The 20,217-nt window shown below is 42.1% G+C and overlaps 1 protein-coding gene across 20 annotated transcripts in view; it reads right to left on the bottom strand.

Annotated features, from left to right (window-relative positions):
* LOC122543331 (regulating synaptic membrane exocytosis protein 1-like) overlaps positions 1-20,217 on the bottom strand; it is an 845,124-nt gene that overhangs the window by 159,136 nt on the left and 665,771 nt on the right. For 19 of the 20 annotated variants that reach the window (XM_043682010.1, XM_043682017.1, XM_043681864.1 and 16 more), the window contains one exon: positions 14,305-14,417. In XM_043682010.1, the coding sequence (XP_043537945.1) occupies positions 14,305-14,417 (113 nt within the window). Of the gene's footprint in view, positions 1-14,304; positions 14,418-20,217 lie in introns of those variants that run through there. The other variant, XM_043682046.1, reaches the window with a different exon arrangement.

Raw genomic sequence — 20,217 nt, 5'->3', positions numbered from 1 at the left:
TGTTGGGGCAGGGGAAGATGTTGCACGGATTTGGGGATGGGGGGAGGTGTTGCACGGAGTTGGGGTCAGGGGTGGGGTTGGGAGCGGGGGCGGCATTGGACAGGGTTTGGGGCGGGGGATGGTGTTGCACGGAGTTGGGATTGGGGGGGGCAGGGCCTCACACACTATGTCCTGCTGCAGTCTCCTGAATGAGGAGCAGACTTTAAAAACTCTGAGCCGCAGAGGAAAGGCATTTAATCGATTAACTGAATAATCGATTATCAGAACGAAATAGTGCCTGCCCATCACATTCGGATAATCAAGGTTCCCCCGTATTTGAAGTTGAAAACTAACTTGTCAATTTTTTTTGTAATTGTCATGATCTCCTCGAAGGACGGGTTTTAAAGCTGGGCTGTAGATTTGATATGTTTTGTGCACTAACGAACATTTGTTAATGAACAGTAATTTTCCATTAAATCTAAACTGTTATGTCTTAAATTCAAACAAGCGGTAGTCATGCCTGACAAATCTGCTTGAATTCTTTGAGGAAGTAACAAGCATTTTAGACCAAGGAGAGCCAATGGATGTTATCTATCTGGACTTCAAGAAGGCCTTCGACAAGGTACCGTACAGGAGGCTACTGAGTAAGATAAGGGCCTATGGTGTTAGAGGCAAGGTGCTAGCATGAATAGAAGCTTGCCTGTCTGGTGGAAAGTAGAGAGTAGGGATAAAAAGGTTCTTCTCAGGATGGCAGCCAGTGACAAGTGGTGCAGCACAAGGCTCATTGTTAGGACCACAACATTTCACATTATATATTAACGATCTAGATGAAGGAATTGAGGGCATTCTGGCCAGGTTTTCAGACGATACAAAGATTGGTAGAGGGACCAATTGAGGTGGCAATGAGATTGCAAAAGCATATGGACAGGTTAGGAGAGTGGTCAAAGAAGTGGCAGATGGGAAAGTGTGAGGTCTTGCACTTTAGCAGGAAGAATAGAGGCAAAGACTATTTTCTAAATGGAGAGGAAATTCATAAGTCTGAAGTGCAAGGAGACTTGGGAGTTCTAATCCAGGACTCTCTCAAGATAAACTTTCAGATTGAGTCAGTAGTTAGAGAGGCAACTGCAATGATGGCATTTATTTTGAGAGGACTTGAATATTAAAGCAGGAATGTACTCCTGAGGCTCGAAAAGGCACTGGTCAGGCTACATTTGGAGGATTGTGCACAGTTTTGTGCCCCATAGCTCAGGAAGGATGTACTGGTCCTGGAAAGTGTTCAGAGGACATTCACGAGAACCATCCCAGGAATGAGAAGCTTCACACATGAGGACTCTGAGGACTCTGGGTCTATACTTGATGAGGTTTAAAGAGATGAGGGGGCATCTAATTGAAACATACAGAATATTGAGTAGATGTTGGAAAGATGTTTCCAATAGTAGGAGAGACTAAGATCTGAGGGCACAGCCTTACAGTAAAGGGAATACATTTTAGAAGGGAGGTAAGGAGAAACCTCTTCAGCCAGAGAGTGGTGAATCTACGGAATTCATTGCCACAGAAGGCTGTGGAGGCCAGGTCATTGAGTGTATTAAGACTGAGATAGATAGGTTCTTGAGTATCAAGGGGATCAAGGGCTACAGGGAGAAAGCGGGAGAATGGAGTTGAGAAACTTATCAGCTATGATTGAATGGTAGACCAGACTCAATGGCTGAATGACCTAATTTCTGATCCTATGTCTATGACCTTAAATTTAAACTTTTAGCAAAAGAATTTTCTCAATACACTATACTCCCAAACCCTCTGTTTAAGCTGAATTGCTGATGCAACAAAGATGATTAACTGTATCCCAAACGATAATCTCAGTATTTCCATGAAAACTGTTATAGCAATATTGCTCACATATAGATAGACATCTATCCCACTTTTTAAAAAAACTTTGTGAAAGGAGATGAGAAGTGAAGCTTTAGATATGAAATGGGAAGATGGTGCTGATTAGCTGGGCCATCATTACCATGGAGATGCAGCAAAAACGGTTAACTATCAATCTTAATTTTCAGACCAGATAGGTAGACTCTGATTGGTTTGGGTGTCGCCATGGGGATGGAGCAGAATTAGGGTGTCTCCATGATGCCTTTTTAATTAAAGTGTCTCTACAAATTCATGTTGCCTACATAAACCAAGATCCTGTGTAATTACATATGTAGCTTCTAGCTCATGCATAAATGCATCACACTGATCCCAGCTGATTTTAAGTTGGTTTTCAGTTTAACTTGTAACATAGTTCAAATTATTTAATAAATGATATCCAAAGCAGAATTACTTTTAATGAGGCTTACAAGCATGGGCTGGTTAAGCAGAGGCAGCGTGCTGCCAGCAGAGATTGGTCAAATGGACATGCTATATGATGTGGTCCACTAGTTGTCAGGATGTTGGGCCTACATATCTGGCAGCTCACCAGTACCAAAAACCCATTTCATGTTATTCACTTGTGAATCACTTGTTGGACTTGTGTAAAGGTGGTAACCTGCCTCGTGATGAATATGACAATTTGTTCTTATGGCTCACTACACCCACCATGAATGGGTTACCCTAGACGTCCAAACAATTATGTCTCTTTTATGTTCTGTGACATCCAGGACTGACTTTGCACAGCGTGAATTGGCCAAATTGCTGTGCGAATCTGTTCTAATCATGTCTACATCAGTTTTCCATCTGCAGTGAAGGATTCCTTCATGTTCATTAAAAGCTACATATTCAGAGTGATAGCATGCCCATGTGCTCTTTCAACATTGCCAGCTTATTTATCAGTATACCATTCAAAGAAGTCACTGAAATCTAAACGTATCACCTGTGTCTGATTAGGTGTTCATCAAACTCATGAACACAGCAACTTGTGCAGTTGACTTCACTTTCAATAACACTGCGTATGTGCAAATAGAGGGTGTTACCATGGAATATTTTCTAGGTCAAACTCTTGCTAATGCCTTTGATGAGAACCATACATAAGACATCTTCAATGGCATGATTATCAGTCTCTGTCCTCTTGCATTTTTCCAACAAGTAGATGAAATGTTTGTGATATTTGAATCTTTATTAAAGAATGTCTTCATATAGCTCTATGATCCCCATTCTGGGTTCAAATTTACCACTGAAATGGAATACCCTTTCCATGACAAATTCACTGAGAAATAGACCAAGTTACTTCTCAACTCCTAGTTACTGAAAGCCTCTACATTTACTGGTCAGCACATATGCTGGGAATCCTACAGTCCCACAAGATCAATCTTAGCACCTTCATGAATATAATCCTCACCATAGGCTTCATGATGAGATAGGCCCTATCAAAACTATTCCTTGTTTTAACAGATACCCTGAACAAATCATCCTTTGCTGTCCATCATATAAATGCATGAACGGGTCTATATCTACCACTTTGGCTCTGAGCGATGCCTTGTCTACTTCATCATCTTAGTGTCCCAAACACTAAGCAATAGGTTAAACGAGCCATTTCATTATATCACTATCCAGTAAATCAATGAGTGGTTTTCTCTACTCAGAGGATGTTGCTCACCCACTGTTGGGTACTACCAAGGGTAGTGGATAAGATAATAGTTAAGCATTAATCTTCTAAGGATTTCAATTGGTGGTGAGCAGGAAGGGTGTCCATAGACCTCCCACAATGAAATTCATCTGGTGAAGGTGGGAAGGTATCAGGGACTTCACCCGCTATGCTCCAGTCTGATGAATACTCAGTGTCCCACAGCCTCTGTGCCCTGATACATCTGCATCCTTGGCCATACTTAATAATGGTGAAGGGTTGGCTCAGTCTGTCACATCACAGCTTCTTCTTTCAGTAAGAAATTATCCAAAACAAATAGAATAATGGAAACAAAATAAGGAAATCATGAAACAATCTTTGTTCTATCAAACACATAACATTCAGTGCATGAACTGGTGTTATGTAAGAAAGAGTTTGTAGGTTTGAGGGACTAAATGGCCAGCTCATTTTATTCAGTGCTGACTAATTCTGTGATACTGCAAAAATGAAACATTGTTGAAAGGAAACACAAGATGGAAACTTTTTCCTTTGCACTTGTCAGGTGAAGGATGCAAGTTCATTTCTGTCTGATAGCGGTAACATGAAAAGCTTTGACCTTGTGCCTCCTTTTCACAATGTTGAACTCCTTCAGTACTGTATTCTCAGTCAGAATGTCATTGCACTATTGCAGAAAAAAAGGGAGTCTTTTGACCTATTCGGTCCAAGTCTGTTCTCTGTCAAACTACCCAATCAGTTTCATACCCATTTGATCCTCATAGCCTGCATGTTTATTTCCTTCAAGATCCCATCCAATTTTTGTTTTAAACATCATGCATCATTTCTACCTGCCCTACTCTTGGAAGCAAAAAGTCCAGGCCACTACCTACTACCATCTAAAAATGTTCACTGCAGTTTTCATCCAAAACCTTAAATCTGTGTCACTTAATCCTTGAATCATGAGTCAACAGGAACAATTTTTCCTCATCTGTCTTATTGAAATTCTGTCCTCATTTGTTTTTAGCAAATCTTCCCTTAATATATTTTGTGCCCAAAACAATCCCAGCTTCTCAAATCTAGCCTTGAGTTAAAATTCTTCATCCCTGTATATTCTGGTTGGAACATGGGAACAGGAGTAGGCTATGCTCCCTATCGAGCACATACCACCATTCAATACTATCATAGTTGGTTGAACACTGGCCTTTTATTCACCCTATCACCATAACCATTGACAAGGATGAGATCTCTATTGGAGATGCAATATTCCAAGCATTCACAAACCTCTGAGTAAAAAATATTTTCCTCATCTCTGACCTAAATGGTATCCTACCTAATTTTTAAATTGTGTTCCCTGGTTTCCCCAGACAGGGTAAAATATTATCTGCATCTACACTATCTACTCCTTTAAGAATTTTCAGTACCTAAGTTTCAATGAGATCATTCATTCTTCAAAGGATACTATCCCAGGAAGAAATCTGGTGAATCCTTGTTAGCTAGATGGATAGAGAACTGGTTGGGTAACAGGAGACAGAGAGTAGTAGTGGAAGGGAGCTTCTCAAAATGGAGACCTGTGACCAGTGGTGTTCCACAGGGATCCGTGCTGGGACCACTGTTGCTTGTGATATACATAAATGATTTGGAGGAAGGTGTAGGTTGCCTCATTAGCATGTTTGCAGGTGACACTAAGATTGGTGGAGCAGGAGATAGTGAAGGGAACTGTCAGAGAGTACACCAGAATATAGGTAGATTGGAGAGTTGGGCAGAGAAATGGCAAATAGAGTTCAATCCAGACAAAGGCGAGGTGATGCATTTTGGAAGATGCAATTCCGGAGCAAGCTATATAGTAAATGGAAAAGTCCTGGAAAAAATTAATGTGTAGAGAGATCTGGATGTTCAGGTCCATTGTTCATGAAGGTGGCAATGCAGGTCAGTAAAGTGGTCAAGGCAGCATACGACATGCTTTCCTTCATCAGATGGGGTACTGAGTACAACAGATCATGTTACTGTTGTATCAGACTTTGGTTTGGCCACATTTGGCATACTGCATACAGTTCTGGTTGCCACATTACCAAAAGGATGCGGATGCTTTCGAGAAGGTTCACCAGGATGTTGCCTGGTATGGAGGGTGTTACTTTTGAGAACAGGTTGAGTAGATTAGGATTATTTTCATTGAAAAGAAGGCAGTGAGGGGGGACCTGATTGAGGGGTACAAAATCATTAGCAGTATAGACAGGGTAGATAGCAAGAAACTTTTTCCCCCTAGAGTAGAGGAATCAATTACTAGTGGTCATGACTACTTAGTGAGAGGGGAAAAGTCTAGGGGAGATACACATGGGAAGTTCTTTATGCAGAATGTAATGCATTGCCAGCGGAGGTGGTAGGGGCAGGAATGATAGCATCATTTAAGATGCATCTGGACAGATATGTGAATGGGTAGTGAGCAAAGGCATACAGATCCTTGAAAAATAGATGGCAGATTTAGACAGAGCATATGGATCGGCGCAGGCTTGGAGGGCCAAGGGCCTGTTCCTGAACTGTAATATTCTTTGTTCTTTGTTGCACTCCCTTCTATGGCAATTGTAACTTTACAGAGGTAACAAGACTGAAGTTATACACAGTACTCCAAGTTAGGTCAAACCAAGCTGTCATAGAATTGAAACAACATGTACTCAAATCTTCTTGAAAAAGGTCAAATAAAGACTATTCTGCTACTTTTCCTAATAACATGCTGCACTGCATATCAGTTTTCAATGAGTTACTGACAAGAGCATTTAGGTCCCTTTGTACATCTATACTCTGCAACCTCTTACCATTTAAGGTTTATTCGGCATATCTGTTCTTTCAGTCAAAGTGGGCAACATCACACTTTTCCTCGTTTTTTGCCCATTTATGATCTCTATCCAAATCTTCCTGAAGCCACTTTACATCAGTGATTCAGTGGCTAGCACTGCTGCATCACAGCACCAGGGACCCGGGTTCGATTCCAGCTTTGGGCGACTGACTGTGTGGAGTTTGCATATTCTCCCCGTGACTGTATGGGTTCCTCTGGGTGCTCCAGTTTCCTCCCACAATCCAAAAATGTGCAGGTTAGGTGAATTGGCCGTGCTAAATTCCCAGTAGTGTTCAGGGATTTACATTAGTCAGGGATAAATGCAGAGTAATAGGGTACATAGGACATAACAGTACAGGCCTTCAGCCCTTGATGTTGTGCCCTATCAACCTGTTCTGGCATAGTAGTCTGTTTCATGCTGTCCTCAGAAACATCAAGTTACCTCTCAGTAGTGAATACTGAAGCAAAATATTCATGAATGATCTCCTTGACCTCCACTGACTCCAGGCACAAGTTCCCTCCACTATCCCTGATCAGCCCTACCCTCACTCTGGCTATCCTCTTGTTCCTCACATGGGATTTTCCTTAATCCTACCCACTAAAGCTTTTTCATGGCCCCTTCTAATTCTCCTATGTCCATTTTTCAGTCCCTTTATGGCTACCTTGTAACCCTCTAAAAAGCGCTGCCTGATCCTTGCCTCTTCAACCTTCAGTAAGCTTCCTTCCTCCTCTTGCCTAGCTGTTCCACATCCCTTGTCACTCAAGATCCTTTCAATCTACCACCTTGCCTCAGTGGGTCAAACCTGTCCAGCACTATCAGGGAGTGCTTCCTGAACAAACTTTACATTTTTTTCATGCATTTCCCGGAGAACATCTGTTTGCAACTAAGAGACCCCAGTTTCTGCCTTATAATATTGTAATTCCCTCCCACTCCAATTAAATACTTTCCTATACCGTCTGCTCCTATCCCTCTCCATGAGTATGGTAAAGGTCAGGGAGTTGTGTCACTATCACCGAGATGCTCCCTCACTGAGAGATCTGACACTTCATAGAGTCATAGAAACGTAGAGCACGGAAACAGACCTGGCATGGTTCGTTGCCAAGCACCAAATCCAATATGGCCTCCCCTCTAGTCAGCCTATCTACATATTGAGTCAGGAACCTTTTCTGGACACACCTGACAAAAAAAACACTCCATCAAAACTATTTGAACTAAGGAGGTTCCAATCAATATTAGGGAAGTTAAAGTCACCCATGACTACAAACCTGTTACTTCTGCATCTTTCCAAAATCTGCCTCCATGTTTCTGTTGTTATTTGTGGAGAGGGGTGTCTGTAGAAAACTTCCAATAAAGTGACTGCTCCTTTCCTGTTTCTGACTTCCACCCATATGGACTCTGCAGACAAATCCTCCTTGATAATCTCCCTTTCTGCAGCTATGATCTATCCCTGGTTAGCAATGCCACCCCTCCAACTCTTTTTCCTCCCCTGCTATTCCTTTTGAAACATCTAAATCCTGGAACATTCAATAACCATTCCTGCACCTGTGATATCCAAGTCTCCTTAACTGCCACAACATCATAATTCTAACTACTGATCTATGCTCGGAGTTCGTCACCCTTATTCCTGATCCTTATTGCATTAACATAGACACACTTCAACCCATCACTCCGACTGCACCTTTGCCCTATCAAATGTCCATCCCTCCTCACAGACTCTTTAATGCTGTATCTGGTTGTTCACTAACTACTCCATCATCTGATCCATAGCTCAGGTTCCCACCCCCCCCCCGCCAACCCAGTTTAAACCCTTCCAAACAGCTCTAGCAAACTTCTTGTACAGGTCCCACTTTCCCTAAAAGGTATCCCAATGATCCACATATCTGAAGACATTCCTTCTACACTAGTCCTGTAGCCTTGTGTTCACCTTTTTAGATTAGATTATCAGATTACATTACAGTGTGGAAACAGGCCCTTCGGCCCAACAAGTCCACACCGACCCGCCGAAGCGCAACCCATCCATACCCCTATCCTAACGCTACGGGCAATTTATATTATGGCCAATTCACCTGATCTTGCACATCTTTAGACTGTGGGAGGAAACCGGAGCACCCGGAGGAAACCCACGCAGACACGGGGAGTACGTGCAAACTCCACACATATAGTCGTCTGAGGCGGGAATTGAACCCGGGTCTCTGGCGCTGTGAGGCAGCAGTGCTAACCACTATGCCACCGTGCCGCCCACCTTTAATAGATTACTCACAGTGTGGAAACAGGCCCTTAGGCCCAACAAGTCCACACCGCCCCGCCGAAGTGCAACCCACTCATACCCCTACATGTACCCCTTACCTAACACTACGGGCAATTTAGCATCGCCAATTCACCTGACCTGCACATCTTTGGACTGTGGGAGGAAACCGGAGCACCCGGAGGAAACCCACACAGACACGGGGAGAACGTGCAAACTCCACACAGTCAGTCGCCTGAGGCGGGAATTGAACTTGGGTCTCTGGCGCTGTGCCACCATGCCACCTGAACTCACTCTCTATCCTTAGCCTCACTAGCCCATGCCACTGGTAGTAATCCTGAAAATTGCTACTCTGCGTGGAGATTGCTGGGAGATTACTACACTGGCATTCCGTAGGGGAATGCATCTGGTTGGTCACTCGTTGAAGGGTCGGAGTGGACTTGTTGGGCCAAATGGCCTGTTTCCCCACACTATGATGATCTTCCTCTTAACTCATATTGCCACTTAGCTTTGTATCATCTCAAATTTGCATTATACATTTGATCCCTACCCCCAAAAAATTGATAATGAACTGCTAGGGCCCCAAGTACTGATCTTTGCATGATCCCACTGGTTACAACAAAACCAGAACTATACACTGGTTCAGCTTAATCTTCTTGCTTTTTTATTAGATACCGCTCTTTATGAAACCTGAGATTCCATAAGCTTTAGCTAACTTCCTGATGAAGAGCTTATGCTCAGAACGTCAAATCTCCTGCACCTCGGAAGCTTCTTAGACCGGCTGTGCTTTTCCAGCACCACACTCTTCAACTGCACTCTCAGCATGCCCTGCACCCTCAAAGATTGATGCACAATGTCAGACTGAATTCTGGACTGAGTTCTAGTGCAAGCCTTGCATTCACAGAGCGCCATGAGTCAGGACTGATGTACTGAGCTGCTTTGCTATTCAGTTGTAATTCCCTCAATTCACAGCAAGCATTCATCAATAGTGTGGACCTGGCATGATAATTATGCACTCAAGTGTAATATTAATTTCTTACTTCCTTACCAATGATTCTGCTAAGAAAAAATATGCTTGAATGCTGGGCTGTCTTGGTTAGAACCACAGCCACCGCCACAGACATGGAAAGCTTTGGTTCAAATGTAGGGGAAAATAGCAAACTAAGTACTGGCAATGATGCCATTGACTCTGCAGAGCATACTGTGTGGTAACCAGTATTGGAAGACATGATGTCATTGCTATAAACATTTAGTTCATTTTCCTGTTCCTTCATCTAATGTGTAAATGAAGAAAATCAAAAAGTAGCAGAGTTCAGCTAAACTGATTCCACAATTTCTCAACAACTCCCCCAGAGGCATTAAATGACACAATAGGTCATCAAGCTCATTACGCATCAAATGGGTTACAATTCTTCACTTTTGCTGATATGGTCCTGACACACTCTCTCAAGAGCTGTACCATCTTACAATGTATCAGCAATTGCTCTTGACCTGTTTGATCACCCTCCTTTCCTGCCACATGCTCCTTGGACTCAGTACCCACTCACAAGCATAATTCCAGTTCTTCACGGACAGTTAGCTTCAAAAAGCTAAATCTGTCCTTTTATTTTCTGCGCTAGGAATTTGCTCAGTTGCAACTTGCAAATACTCATTTATAGCTCCCTCAGTGTTCTCAGAATCATCGATGCCATTAACTTTTTCTGAGCCCCCATGGCTCCTAGGACTTTCCTTCAAACTCACCCAGAAAGGTATATGGTTCAGTTATTTTTGAAAGCAGTTACCAACAGTATTGCACGTGGAGTCTGTATTTGTTCTAGGCCGCCTCCTTTTACAACCAACTGAAACCTTTAAACTTCATCTCAGTGACCCCAACCTGTCCTAACTGATGGATTCAAAGCTGTGCAATAAGCCCCTTTTCTATTGCTGGACAGAACTGAATACTGCCACTAAACAACTCTGGGTAGCCCCTCTACCATAAATATTTCTGGCTTTCTCAAAAATGAATATAAACAAAAGACTAATTGATATAAATAGAGTATACTTATAGAGAATTAATTGATATAAATGGAGGATGATTAGATAATCTGAACAATTCTGAAAGGGTTAAGAAGGTTATTCTGTTTCCACTAGTGGGTATGTCAGTAACCAGAGGTCAAACTTTCAAAACTGTCAGCAGAAGTATGAACGTGCTGAAGGGAAACTTCTTTATTCAGAGAGTTGTTAGGACTTGGAATGCACTGCCTGTGAGAGTGGTGGAAGTCGATTCCACACAAGTTCTTTGACACCAAGTCCTTCAAGATCCCGTTCTCAGTCATGGTGACTGAGCCGAATTATCCCAGAGTCATCCTCAGTCACTTCTTAATCCCAGCAGAGAATCGACTGATGGGATGGTTATTTGCTGGGTTGGATTTGTTCTGCTTTTTGTGCACAGAACATGCTTGGGCAAGTTTCCACTTAGTAGATGCCAGTGTTGTAGCAGGAGTTCAACAATTTCTGGAAGATGAGTACTATTGCTAGAAAGTTGTCATATCTTTTGCATTATCCAGTGTCTCAAATGGTGTCTTGACATCATGTGGAGTGAATCAAATTTGATTAAGACAGGCATCTGTGATGCTGGGGACATCTGGAGGAGGTCCAATACAGCGATAAGCTTCCCATTAGACACTGCACCATGCTACCCCTTTGAACATACCACAATTCCTGTTAAAGACAGCTAAAGGCACTCCATTAAATACAGTCAGAAGCTCTCCACTAACATAGCCAGACACCATCTGTTAAACACAATAACATGCTCTTCATTTAACAAAGCAATGTGCTCTCTATTAAACAGAGCTACACCTCCCTGTTAAGCAGCACAATGTTCTGTCTGTTAAATGCAACATACAATATTTAAAACAATAATTCCTGCTTAATGCATCAATCTTCCTGTTACTCACCATGGTATCTTATTTCAGTTATATCATTTGCAGTAGCAAACAGCACTCCCAACATGACTCGGTGACCCAGACAACTATTTTCTTTTAGCTCAGTAAGTATCACACCCAATGTGGACCAATGATTGTTATGGTATAGTCTCAGCTACATCCCTCTTCATTGAGATGACTATCTGTTGTTCACCCATGACTCCTGTTTGCTCATTTCTTAATCTAGTTTTATATTTGATAAGAAATTGGTAGCTTTTCCATAAAAGAATTATTAATAAAATTCACCTTGTGTAAACAAATTTCAGTTATGCTAACTGCAAGATCTTAGTAGGATGAACAACTGTTTGTCTAATTGCAGTGGAAAGAGCTAGAGGTACAGATACGTAAATCAAAAAACACTGCGACAGCTTCAGAACAAAAGTTACAAGTATCTGGGAAATATTTTAAGTTTCTAAAGAATCAGCTAGCTAGAAATAGACTTGTTAGAATTGTAGCATTTAACTCTTAACCTTTGTTGTCTTCAAATAAAATTGTGACTTGGTTCATTGACTGCAGACTCTTGCTGTGTAGTCCTCTCCTGATGCATGTTAAGGTGCCTGAGTAAATTAATATTGTCTACACTGGTCGAGGAGTCTGTAGGGACTTAGATTCAGCCTGATCCAGACAACACAGGTATACGCTGTTGGGATTGAGTGAATCCCAAGAAGAATATAAAGGCAGTAGGAGTACACTTAAGAGGGAAATCAGAAGAGTAAAAGGGGACATGAGAATCAAAAGCGTTTCTACAAATACATTAAGGAAGAAAGAGTAACTGGGGAGAGAATAGAGTCCCATAAAGACCAACAAAGACATCTGTGTGTGAAACCATAGGAAATGGGCGAGACAGTAAACGAGTATTTTACATCAGTACTTACTGTGGAGAAGGAGATGGAAGCTACAGAATGTGGGGAAATAATGATTATCTCGAAAAGTGTCCATATTAGTGAAGAGGTAGTGCTAGTCATCTTAAAAAGTATAAGTGGATAAATCCCTGGGACCTGATCAGGTGTACCCTAAACTTTGTGGGAAGCTGAAGAAAAGATTGCTGGGCCCCTAGCTGAGATATTTTGCATCATTGATAGCCACAGGTGAGTTGCTGGAAGATTGGATGTTGGCTAATGTGGTGCCATTACTTAAGAAAGTTGGTAAGGAAAAGCCAGGGATGTATAGACCAGTGAGTCTAATGTCTGTGGTGGATAAGTTGTTGGAGGAGATTCTGAGGGACAGGCTATACTTAACATTTAGAAAGGCAAGAATTGATTAGGGAGAGTCAGCCCAGGCTTTGCAATGGGAAATTGTGTCTCACTAATGTGAATTTGTTTTTTGAAGAAGTGACAAAGAAGGTTGGAGGAAGAGTTGCAAATGTTGTCTATAATGACTTCAGCATGGAGTTCGACAAGATTCTGTATGGTAGACTGTTTAGCAACCTAAGATCATGTAGAATCCAGGATCGAGAGCGTGGTGTTGGAAAAGCACAGCAGGTCAGGCAGCAACTAAGGAGCAGGAGAATTGACATTTCGGGCATAAGCCCTTCATCAGGAATCTGATTCCTGATGAATGGCTGATGCCCGAAACACTGATTCTCCTACTCCTCGGATGCCACCTGACCTGCTGTGCTTTCCATCACCACACTCTCGACTCTGATCTCCAGCATCTCCAGTCCTCACTTTCTCTTCATGTAGAATCCAGGGAGAGTGAGCCATTTGGATACAAAATTGATTGGAAGGTAGGAGACAGAGGGTGATGGAGGAGGGTTTTTATTTTTGGAATGAAGGCCTGTAGTGTGTCAAAAGGATTTGCACTGGGTGCATTGCTTTCTTTTTGGATCAGACTCCCTCCAGTATGGAAACAGGCCCTTCTGCCCAATAAGTCTATCCCAACCTTCCAAAGAGTAATCCACCCAGACCCATTTCCCTAGCCTATGACTAATGCATCTAATACTATGGGCAATTTAGCATGGCCGATTCACCTGACCTGCACATTTTTAAGGTAAGGGGGAAACTATTTAAAAGGGACGTGAGGGGCAATGTTCTCACACAGAGGATGGTGCAGAGATAGTGGTAGTAGCAAGTACAACATTTAAAAGATATTTGGGCAGGTTCACAGATTAGAAAGGTTGAGAGAGATATGGGCCAAACACAGGGAATTGGGGCTAGTTCTGCTTAGGACAGCTGGTTGGCATGGACGAGAGGTCTGTTTCTGTGCTGTATAACGGATAGTGAAAAAGCAGAGAAGTTGTATGGAACTTGTACAGACTTGATCATACCTTATTTGGAAATGTGTTAACAGTTGGTCTCCATAAAACAAAAAAGACACCGCGTGACTGGAAGAAAATGCAGAAAAAATCGACAGGGTAAATACTAAAAATGAAAGATGATATAAACTCTCAAGGTAGAATAAGCTGAGGCTTGTCTCTCTCAAAACCGAAAACTATGTAGTGTCTTATTAGACATGTAGCTGAGCTATGAGAATCATTTTTAATGTCCTTTGTGAAGGTGGTGACGAACTGATCAAGATATTGTTAAATAAAGTGTTTTCACTGATGGAAATCACAAAAACTAAGACCATCAGTGGAAATCTGGCACAAAAATATCCAATGATGAATCAGGAGAAACATTTTTATTCAGAATGTGTCAGGATGTGTCTTCTTCAGGGGCATTGAGGTGAATATTATAGAAACAGTTAAGGGCAATCAATGGCTGAAGGAGAGAGGATGGAGATTGTTACATTACCTATGGGATATCTCATTCTTACCTTTGTACATTGTTCACGTTCCTGTTCGAAACTGTTTACTGATTCTACAGACTGTTTGCTGGGATGCATTTTCCCCTTCACCTGCTTTGTTCGCTCTTCTATTATTTGGCATCCTGTAAGCAATACAGACATGCATGGTGATCAAAAGGAAATTTTATGTTGAACAAAATTTTGTCTACCTAAAAATCATAATTTCCTCAGTTATTTTACTGTTGGATTATTAAAACTTGAAATACGGAGGACATAACTTAGCCATTTGTACTTTGAAACAGCAGACATGCTGAGTTGCACATCTCCACTTGAAATCTGTATGTTGCTTATCCTCAATGACCTCTCCGACTTCCTTAAATTTATTTCTGGAATCAGTTTCCACCACTAAGTCAAATATTCCTAGATCCTGACAATTCTCAGAGTCAGAAAAACATTCTCCCCACCTGCCCCATTGGTGATATACTAATCCTGTTGAATCTATTTCCAAGATTTCCTCACATTGAGAATAACCTCCATTATGTTGTGTGGCACAATCACTGTGCTAAATGGGACAGACTTCAAACAGATCTAGCAATTCAAGACCGGGCATCCACGAATCACCGAGGGCCATTAACAGGAGCACAACTGTACTCCAGAGCAATGTGTAACCTTATGGTCCAGCATATCCTTGGCCCAACCATCACCATCATGCCAGGGGATCATCCCTCATTCAATGGAGAGTGCAAGAGGGCATGCCAGGAGCAGCACCAGGCATACCTGAAGAGAAAAAGTCAATCTGATGAAGCCAGAAAACTGGATTAGTTGCATGCTAAACAGCAGAAAGCAGGAACTGATAGACAGAAGTAAACAATGGATCAGATCTAAGCCCTGCAGTCTTGCAATATCCAGTCATGAATAATGGTAGACAATTAACAACTCACTGGAGGACGAGGCTCCACAAATATCCCTATCTTCAATGATGGAAGAGCCCAGCTTTTGCAGAAATCCTCAGCATAAGTGCAGAGTGGCTAATCCACCTCAGTCTCCTCCAGTGGTCCCCAGCATTACGGAAAGCAGTCTTCAGCCAATTCAATGTGATGCCAAGAAATGGTTGGGGGGGACTGGATACTACAAAGACTATGGGCCCTGACAACATTTCAGAAATATATCTCCAGAACTTGCTGCTCCTCTATCTAAAGACAGTTACAACACTGGCATCTACCCACAATAATCAAAAAATGCCCAAGTACGTCGTAGATATTAAAAAAATGACAAATCCATCCACCCATCGCCGCATCAGTCTACTATCGATCATCAGTAAATTGATGGAAGGTATCATCAACAGGGTTATCAAGCAGCACTTGCTCTGCAACAACCTGCTCAGTGACGTCCAGCTTTCATTCCACCAGAGGTATTCAGCTTTTGGCTTAAATACAGCTTTGGTTTAAACATTGACAAAAGAGCTGAATTTCAGAGGTGAGGTGAGAGTGACAGTCCTTGACATCAAGGATGCATTTGACTGAGTTCATGGAGCTTTAGCAAAACTGGAATCAATGGGTATCAGGTGAAAACTCTCTGGTGGTTGGAGTCATATCTGACACACAGGAAGATGGTTGTGATTGGTATAGGTCAGTCATCTCAGCTCCAGCACATCTCTGAAAAAGTTCCTCAGGATAATGTCTTTGGCCCAATCATCTTCAGCTGCTTAATCAATGACCTTCCTTCAGTCATTGGGGATGTTCATCGATGATTGTATAATATTCAGCACAATTCACAGGTCTTCAGACATTGAAGCAGTCCATGTCCAAATACAACAAATTACAGACAATATCCAGTGTTGGGCTGACAAGTGGCAAGTAATATTTGTGTCATACAAATGCCAGGCCATGACTATCACTAATGAGAGACAACCTAGCTACCGCCCCTTGACAGTATTACCATCACTGAAACTTCACTACCAACATCCTGCGGTTATCATTGATCAGAAGCTCAACTGGACTCACCACATAAACACAGTGGCTACAAGAACAAGTCAGAGGCTAGGAATAATATAGTGGGTAAGTCAAATCCTGACTCCGCAAAGCCTGCCCACCATCTATAAAGCACAAGTCAGGAGTGTAATAAATACTCCTCACTTGCTTGGATGAGTGCAGCCCTAACAACACTCAAGAAATTTAACACCATCCAGGACACAGCAACATTTCATTGGCACTATACCCACAAGCATCTACGCCCTCCGTCACTGACGTTCAGTAGCAGCAGTGTGTGCTATCTACAAGATGCACTGCAGAAATTCGCCAAAGATTCTCAGACAGCACCTTCCAAAGTCATTTGGAAGAACACGAGTAGCCATATATTAAAACAGCACCACCTTCAAGCTCCCTTCCAAACCACTCACCATCCTGACTTGGAAATATGTTGCAATTCCTTCACTTGTTGCTGGATCAAAATCCTGGAATTCCCTCCCTAGTGTCCCTGTAGGGGATGGTGACGATGCTGGGGTTGTCCTTAGGGCCCTAATTAATCAACAGAAATTAGAGGAACAAATATTGGGAGATTGGAATGACTTGCAGGAGAATTCCGGTTGCCACAATAGGGGATTTTAATTTTCCTAACATAAACTGGGATTGCCAGAGTGTTAAAGGCTGAGATGAGGTAGGATTTGTTAAGTGTACTCAGGAATATTTCGACAAGCAGTATATAAAGGGGCAAAACCTGGCCTACTCTTGGTAAAGAGGGCATGATAGGTAACGGAGGTGACAGTGGGGGAACACTTTGAGACCAGTGACCACAGTTCTATTAATTTTAAAATAGTTATGGAGAGTGACAATACTGGTCCTCAGGTTTAAGTTCTCAATTGTGGCTATGCAAATTTTGATGGAATTAGAAGTTTGCAGGGGTTGATTGGAATAGTTCGTTTGCAGATAAAGGGATCTCTGGCAAGTGAGAGGCCTTTAAAAGTAAGATGGCTAGAGATCAAGATCTATATGTTCCTGTGAGGATGAAGGGCATGGTTGGCAGGAATAGGGAACCCAGGATGTTATGAAATATTGTGGCTTTGACCAGAAAAAAAAAGAGTGATGGCTCAGGTACAGGCAGTTGGGATCAAGGGAATCAATGAAGTTTATTGAAGGATGAAATCAGGAGGGCGAAAAAGGGGCATAATATAGCCGTGGAATGAGAAGATTAGAGTGAATCCAAAGAGGTTCTTTAGTAAGGAAAAAGAATAACTTGAGAGAGGATAGAATTCCTGAAGGACCAATGCGTACATGTATGTGTGGAACCGCAGGAGAAGAGAGAGGTCCTCAATGAATATTTCTCTTCTGTGTTTACCGTGGAGAAAGACGTGAAGACTTGGGAACTTGGGGAAATTAGTGGCGATATCTTGGGACAGTTCATGTACAGTAAACAAAAGGTGTTGGACATTTTAGAATGTATGTAAGATGGATAAATCTCCTGGTCCTGACCAGATATGTCCAAGAATAGTGCAAGAGGCTAGAGAAGAAATTGTGGGGACCCTGGCTGATATATTGGCATCATTGTTAGCCATGGGTGAAGTCTTGCAAGACTAAGGGTGGCAAATGTTGTGCCCTTATTCAAGAAGGGCTGTAAACAAAAACCTGGGAACCATAAGTAAACTTAACATCTGTGGTCGGTAAGTTACTTGAGAAGATACTGAGGCATTTGGAAAGACAGGGTTTCATTCGGGGTATTTAGCATGGCTTTGTGTGTGGGATATCATGCCTCACAAATTTGTTAGAGTTCTTTAATGAAGTGATCAGGAAGGTTGATGAGGGCAGGGCATAGTCTATATGGATTCAAGTAAGATCTTTAATAAGGTTCCACATGGTAGGCTGCTCTGGAAGGTTAGATCACATGGAATCCAGGGGGAGCTGGCAAATTGGATACACAATTGGTTTGATGGTAAGAAGCAGAGGGTAGTACTGGAAGGATACTGTCGGACTGGAGGCCTGTGACTAGTGGTGTACCTCAGGGATTGCTGCTGTTGATTATCTATATCAATGATTTGGACGAGAATGTGCAAGCATAATTTGCAGACGACACTAAAATAGGCAGTGTCGTGGACAGTGAAGAAAGTTATCAAAAATTGCAGGAAGACCTTGGTCAGCTAGGAAACTGTGCCGAGAAATGGCAAATGGAGTTTAATATGGGTAAGTGTGAGATCTGTTCAAATCAAGGTAGGAGTTCCATGGTGAATGGTAGGGCCTTTAAGGAGTATAGTGGAGCAGATAGATCTTTGAGTTCAGGTGCATGAGTCTCTGAAAATGGAGTCACAGGTAGACAGGGCAGTGAAGAAGACTTTTGGCATTCTGGCCTTCATCAGTCAGGGCATGAAATTCAAAAGTTGGAATATTATGTTGCAGTTTTGCAGGATGCTGGTGAGGCCACACTTGGAGTTTTGTGCTCAGTTTTGGTCACCTTGCTATAGGAAGGAAAGAGTGCAGAAGAAATTTACAAGGATGTTGCCAGGACTCGTGGGTCTGAGTTAAAGCGAGAGGTTGGACAAGTTAGGAACATTTTCTTTAAAGTGTAGGAGACTGAGGGGGCATCTTATAAAAGTGTGTATGATCAGGAGAGACATCGATAGGGTAAATGCACTCAGCACAGCAGGTCAGGCAGCATCCGAGAAGCAGGAGTCACCGTTTCAGGCGTAAGCCCTTCATCAGGAATGGAATGAGCTGCCAGCAGAAGTGGTTGAGGCATGTACATTAACAACACTTAAAAGGCATTTGGAAAAATACATGGATAGGAAAGGTTTAGATGGACATAGGCCAAGTGCAGGGAAATAGGGTTAATGTGGATGGACATTTTAGTTGGCATGGGCTGAAGGGCCTGTCTCCGTGGTGTAGGACTCTGTGACTCTATAATGGCATTGTGAATAAACTGACAGCAGGTGGACTGAAGCAATTGAAGAAGGCAGCATCTCAAGGGCAAGTAGGGATGGGCAATAAATGCTCGCCAACTAGCAATGCCCACATCCCACAAAATGAATAAATTAAAAAATGTTTCTGTACTAAATCAAAACTGATCTATTCTGCTCAATCATCATCTTGAAAACCTCTTAATCTATTCTGTTCTGAAGAGAACAATGCAAATTTTTATGCCTATCCTTCTGCTTCCTCTTTTACCCCCACGTTCTGCTAAATCTGTACCATTTCCCTTCTAAAGAATTTTTTCTTGATGTGTGGGACTAGGATTGTTTATTTATTCTTTAATGGCAAATTATAAACTTCCAATAGGATTGCTGCTTTTAAAATTAATTCTTTCATTTATAACCCCGGTAACAAAACAAATTTTTCAATACCTTATCAACCTTGTCCTTCTAGCAGGTTTAGAAGTTGTTGTTTAAAGAGAATTCATGAGTTTCTGCAGTGGACTGCTTTGACCTGGATGGTGTCAAGCTTCTTGAATGTTGTTAGACTTGCACTCATCTTGGCAAGTGTGGAGCATTCCATTACACTCCTGACTTGTTTCTTATAGATGGTGAACAATCTTTGAGAAATCTGGATGAGAGTTACTTGCTACAGAATTCCTGGCTCCTGATTTGCTCTTGCAACCACGGTATTTTATATATATATATATATATATATATATATATGGCTTCTCCAGATGGGTATGGCTTCTCCAGATGGGCATTGCTAGGCATTTATGTGGCACAAATGTTATTTGGTACTTTTTATCCCAAGTGTGAATGTTGTCCAGGTCTTGCTGCATTTGGTTATGGTCTGCTTCAGATAAGCTGAGAGAATTGTCAGTGAAAAATACTATAGCAACTGAAGGAACTATCAAATGCCTTGGCCCTTGATAGCCTCTATCCTAGATTAAAACTGGCAGCAATCGCCACCTGCTTCACCTTCAGATATACAAGGTACACTGGTTATGACTTTCCAAAATTCCTTTGTTTCTAAATGGTCCTAGTGA

Source organism: Chiloscyllium plagiosum, chromosome 3 (assembly GCF_004010195.1).
Source record: "Chiloscyllium plagiosum isolate BGI_BamShark_2017 chromosome 3, ASM401019v2, whole genome shotgun sequence".
NCBI classification, from domain to species: domain Eukaryota; kingdom Metazoa; phylum Chordata; class Chondrichthyes; order Orectolobiformes; family Hemiscylliidae; genus Chiloscyllium; species Chiloscyllium plagiosum.
Note: the sequence above shows the minus strand (reverse complement) of the source record. Positions and strands in the feature narration are given on the sequence as shown.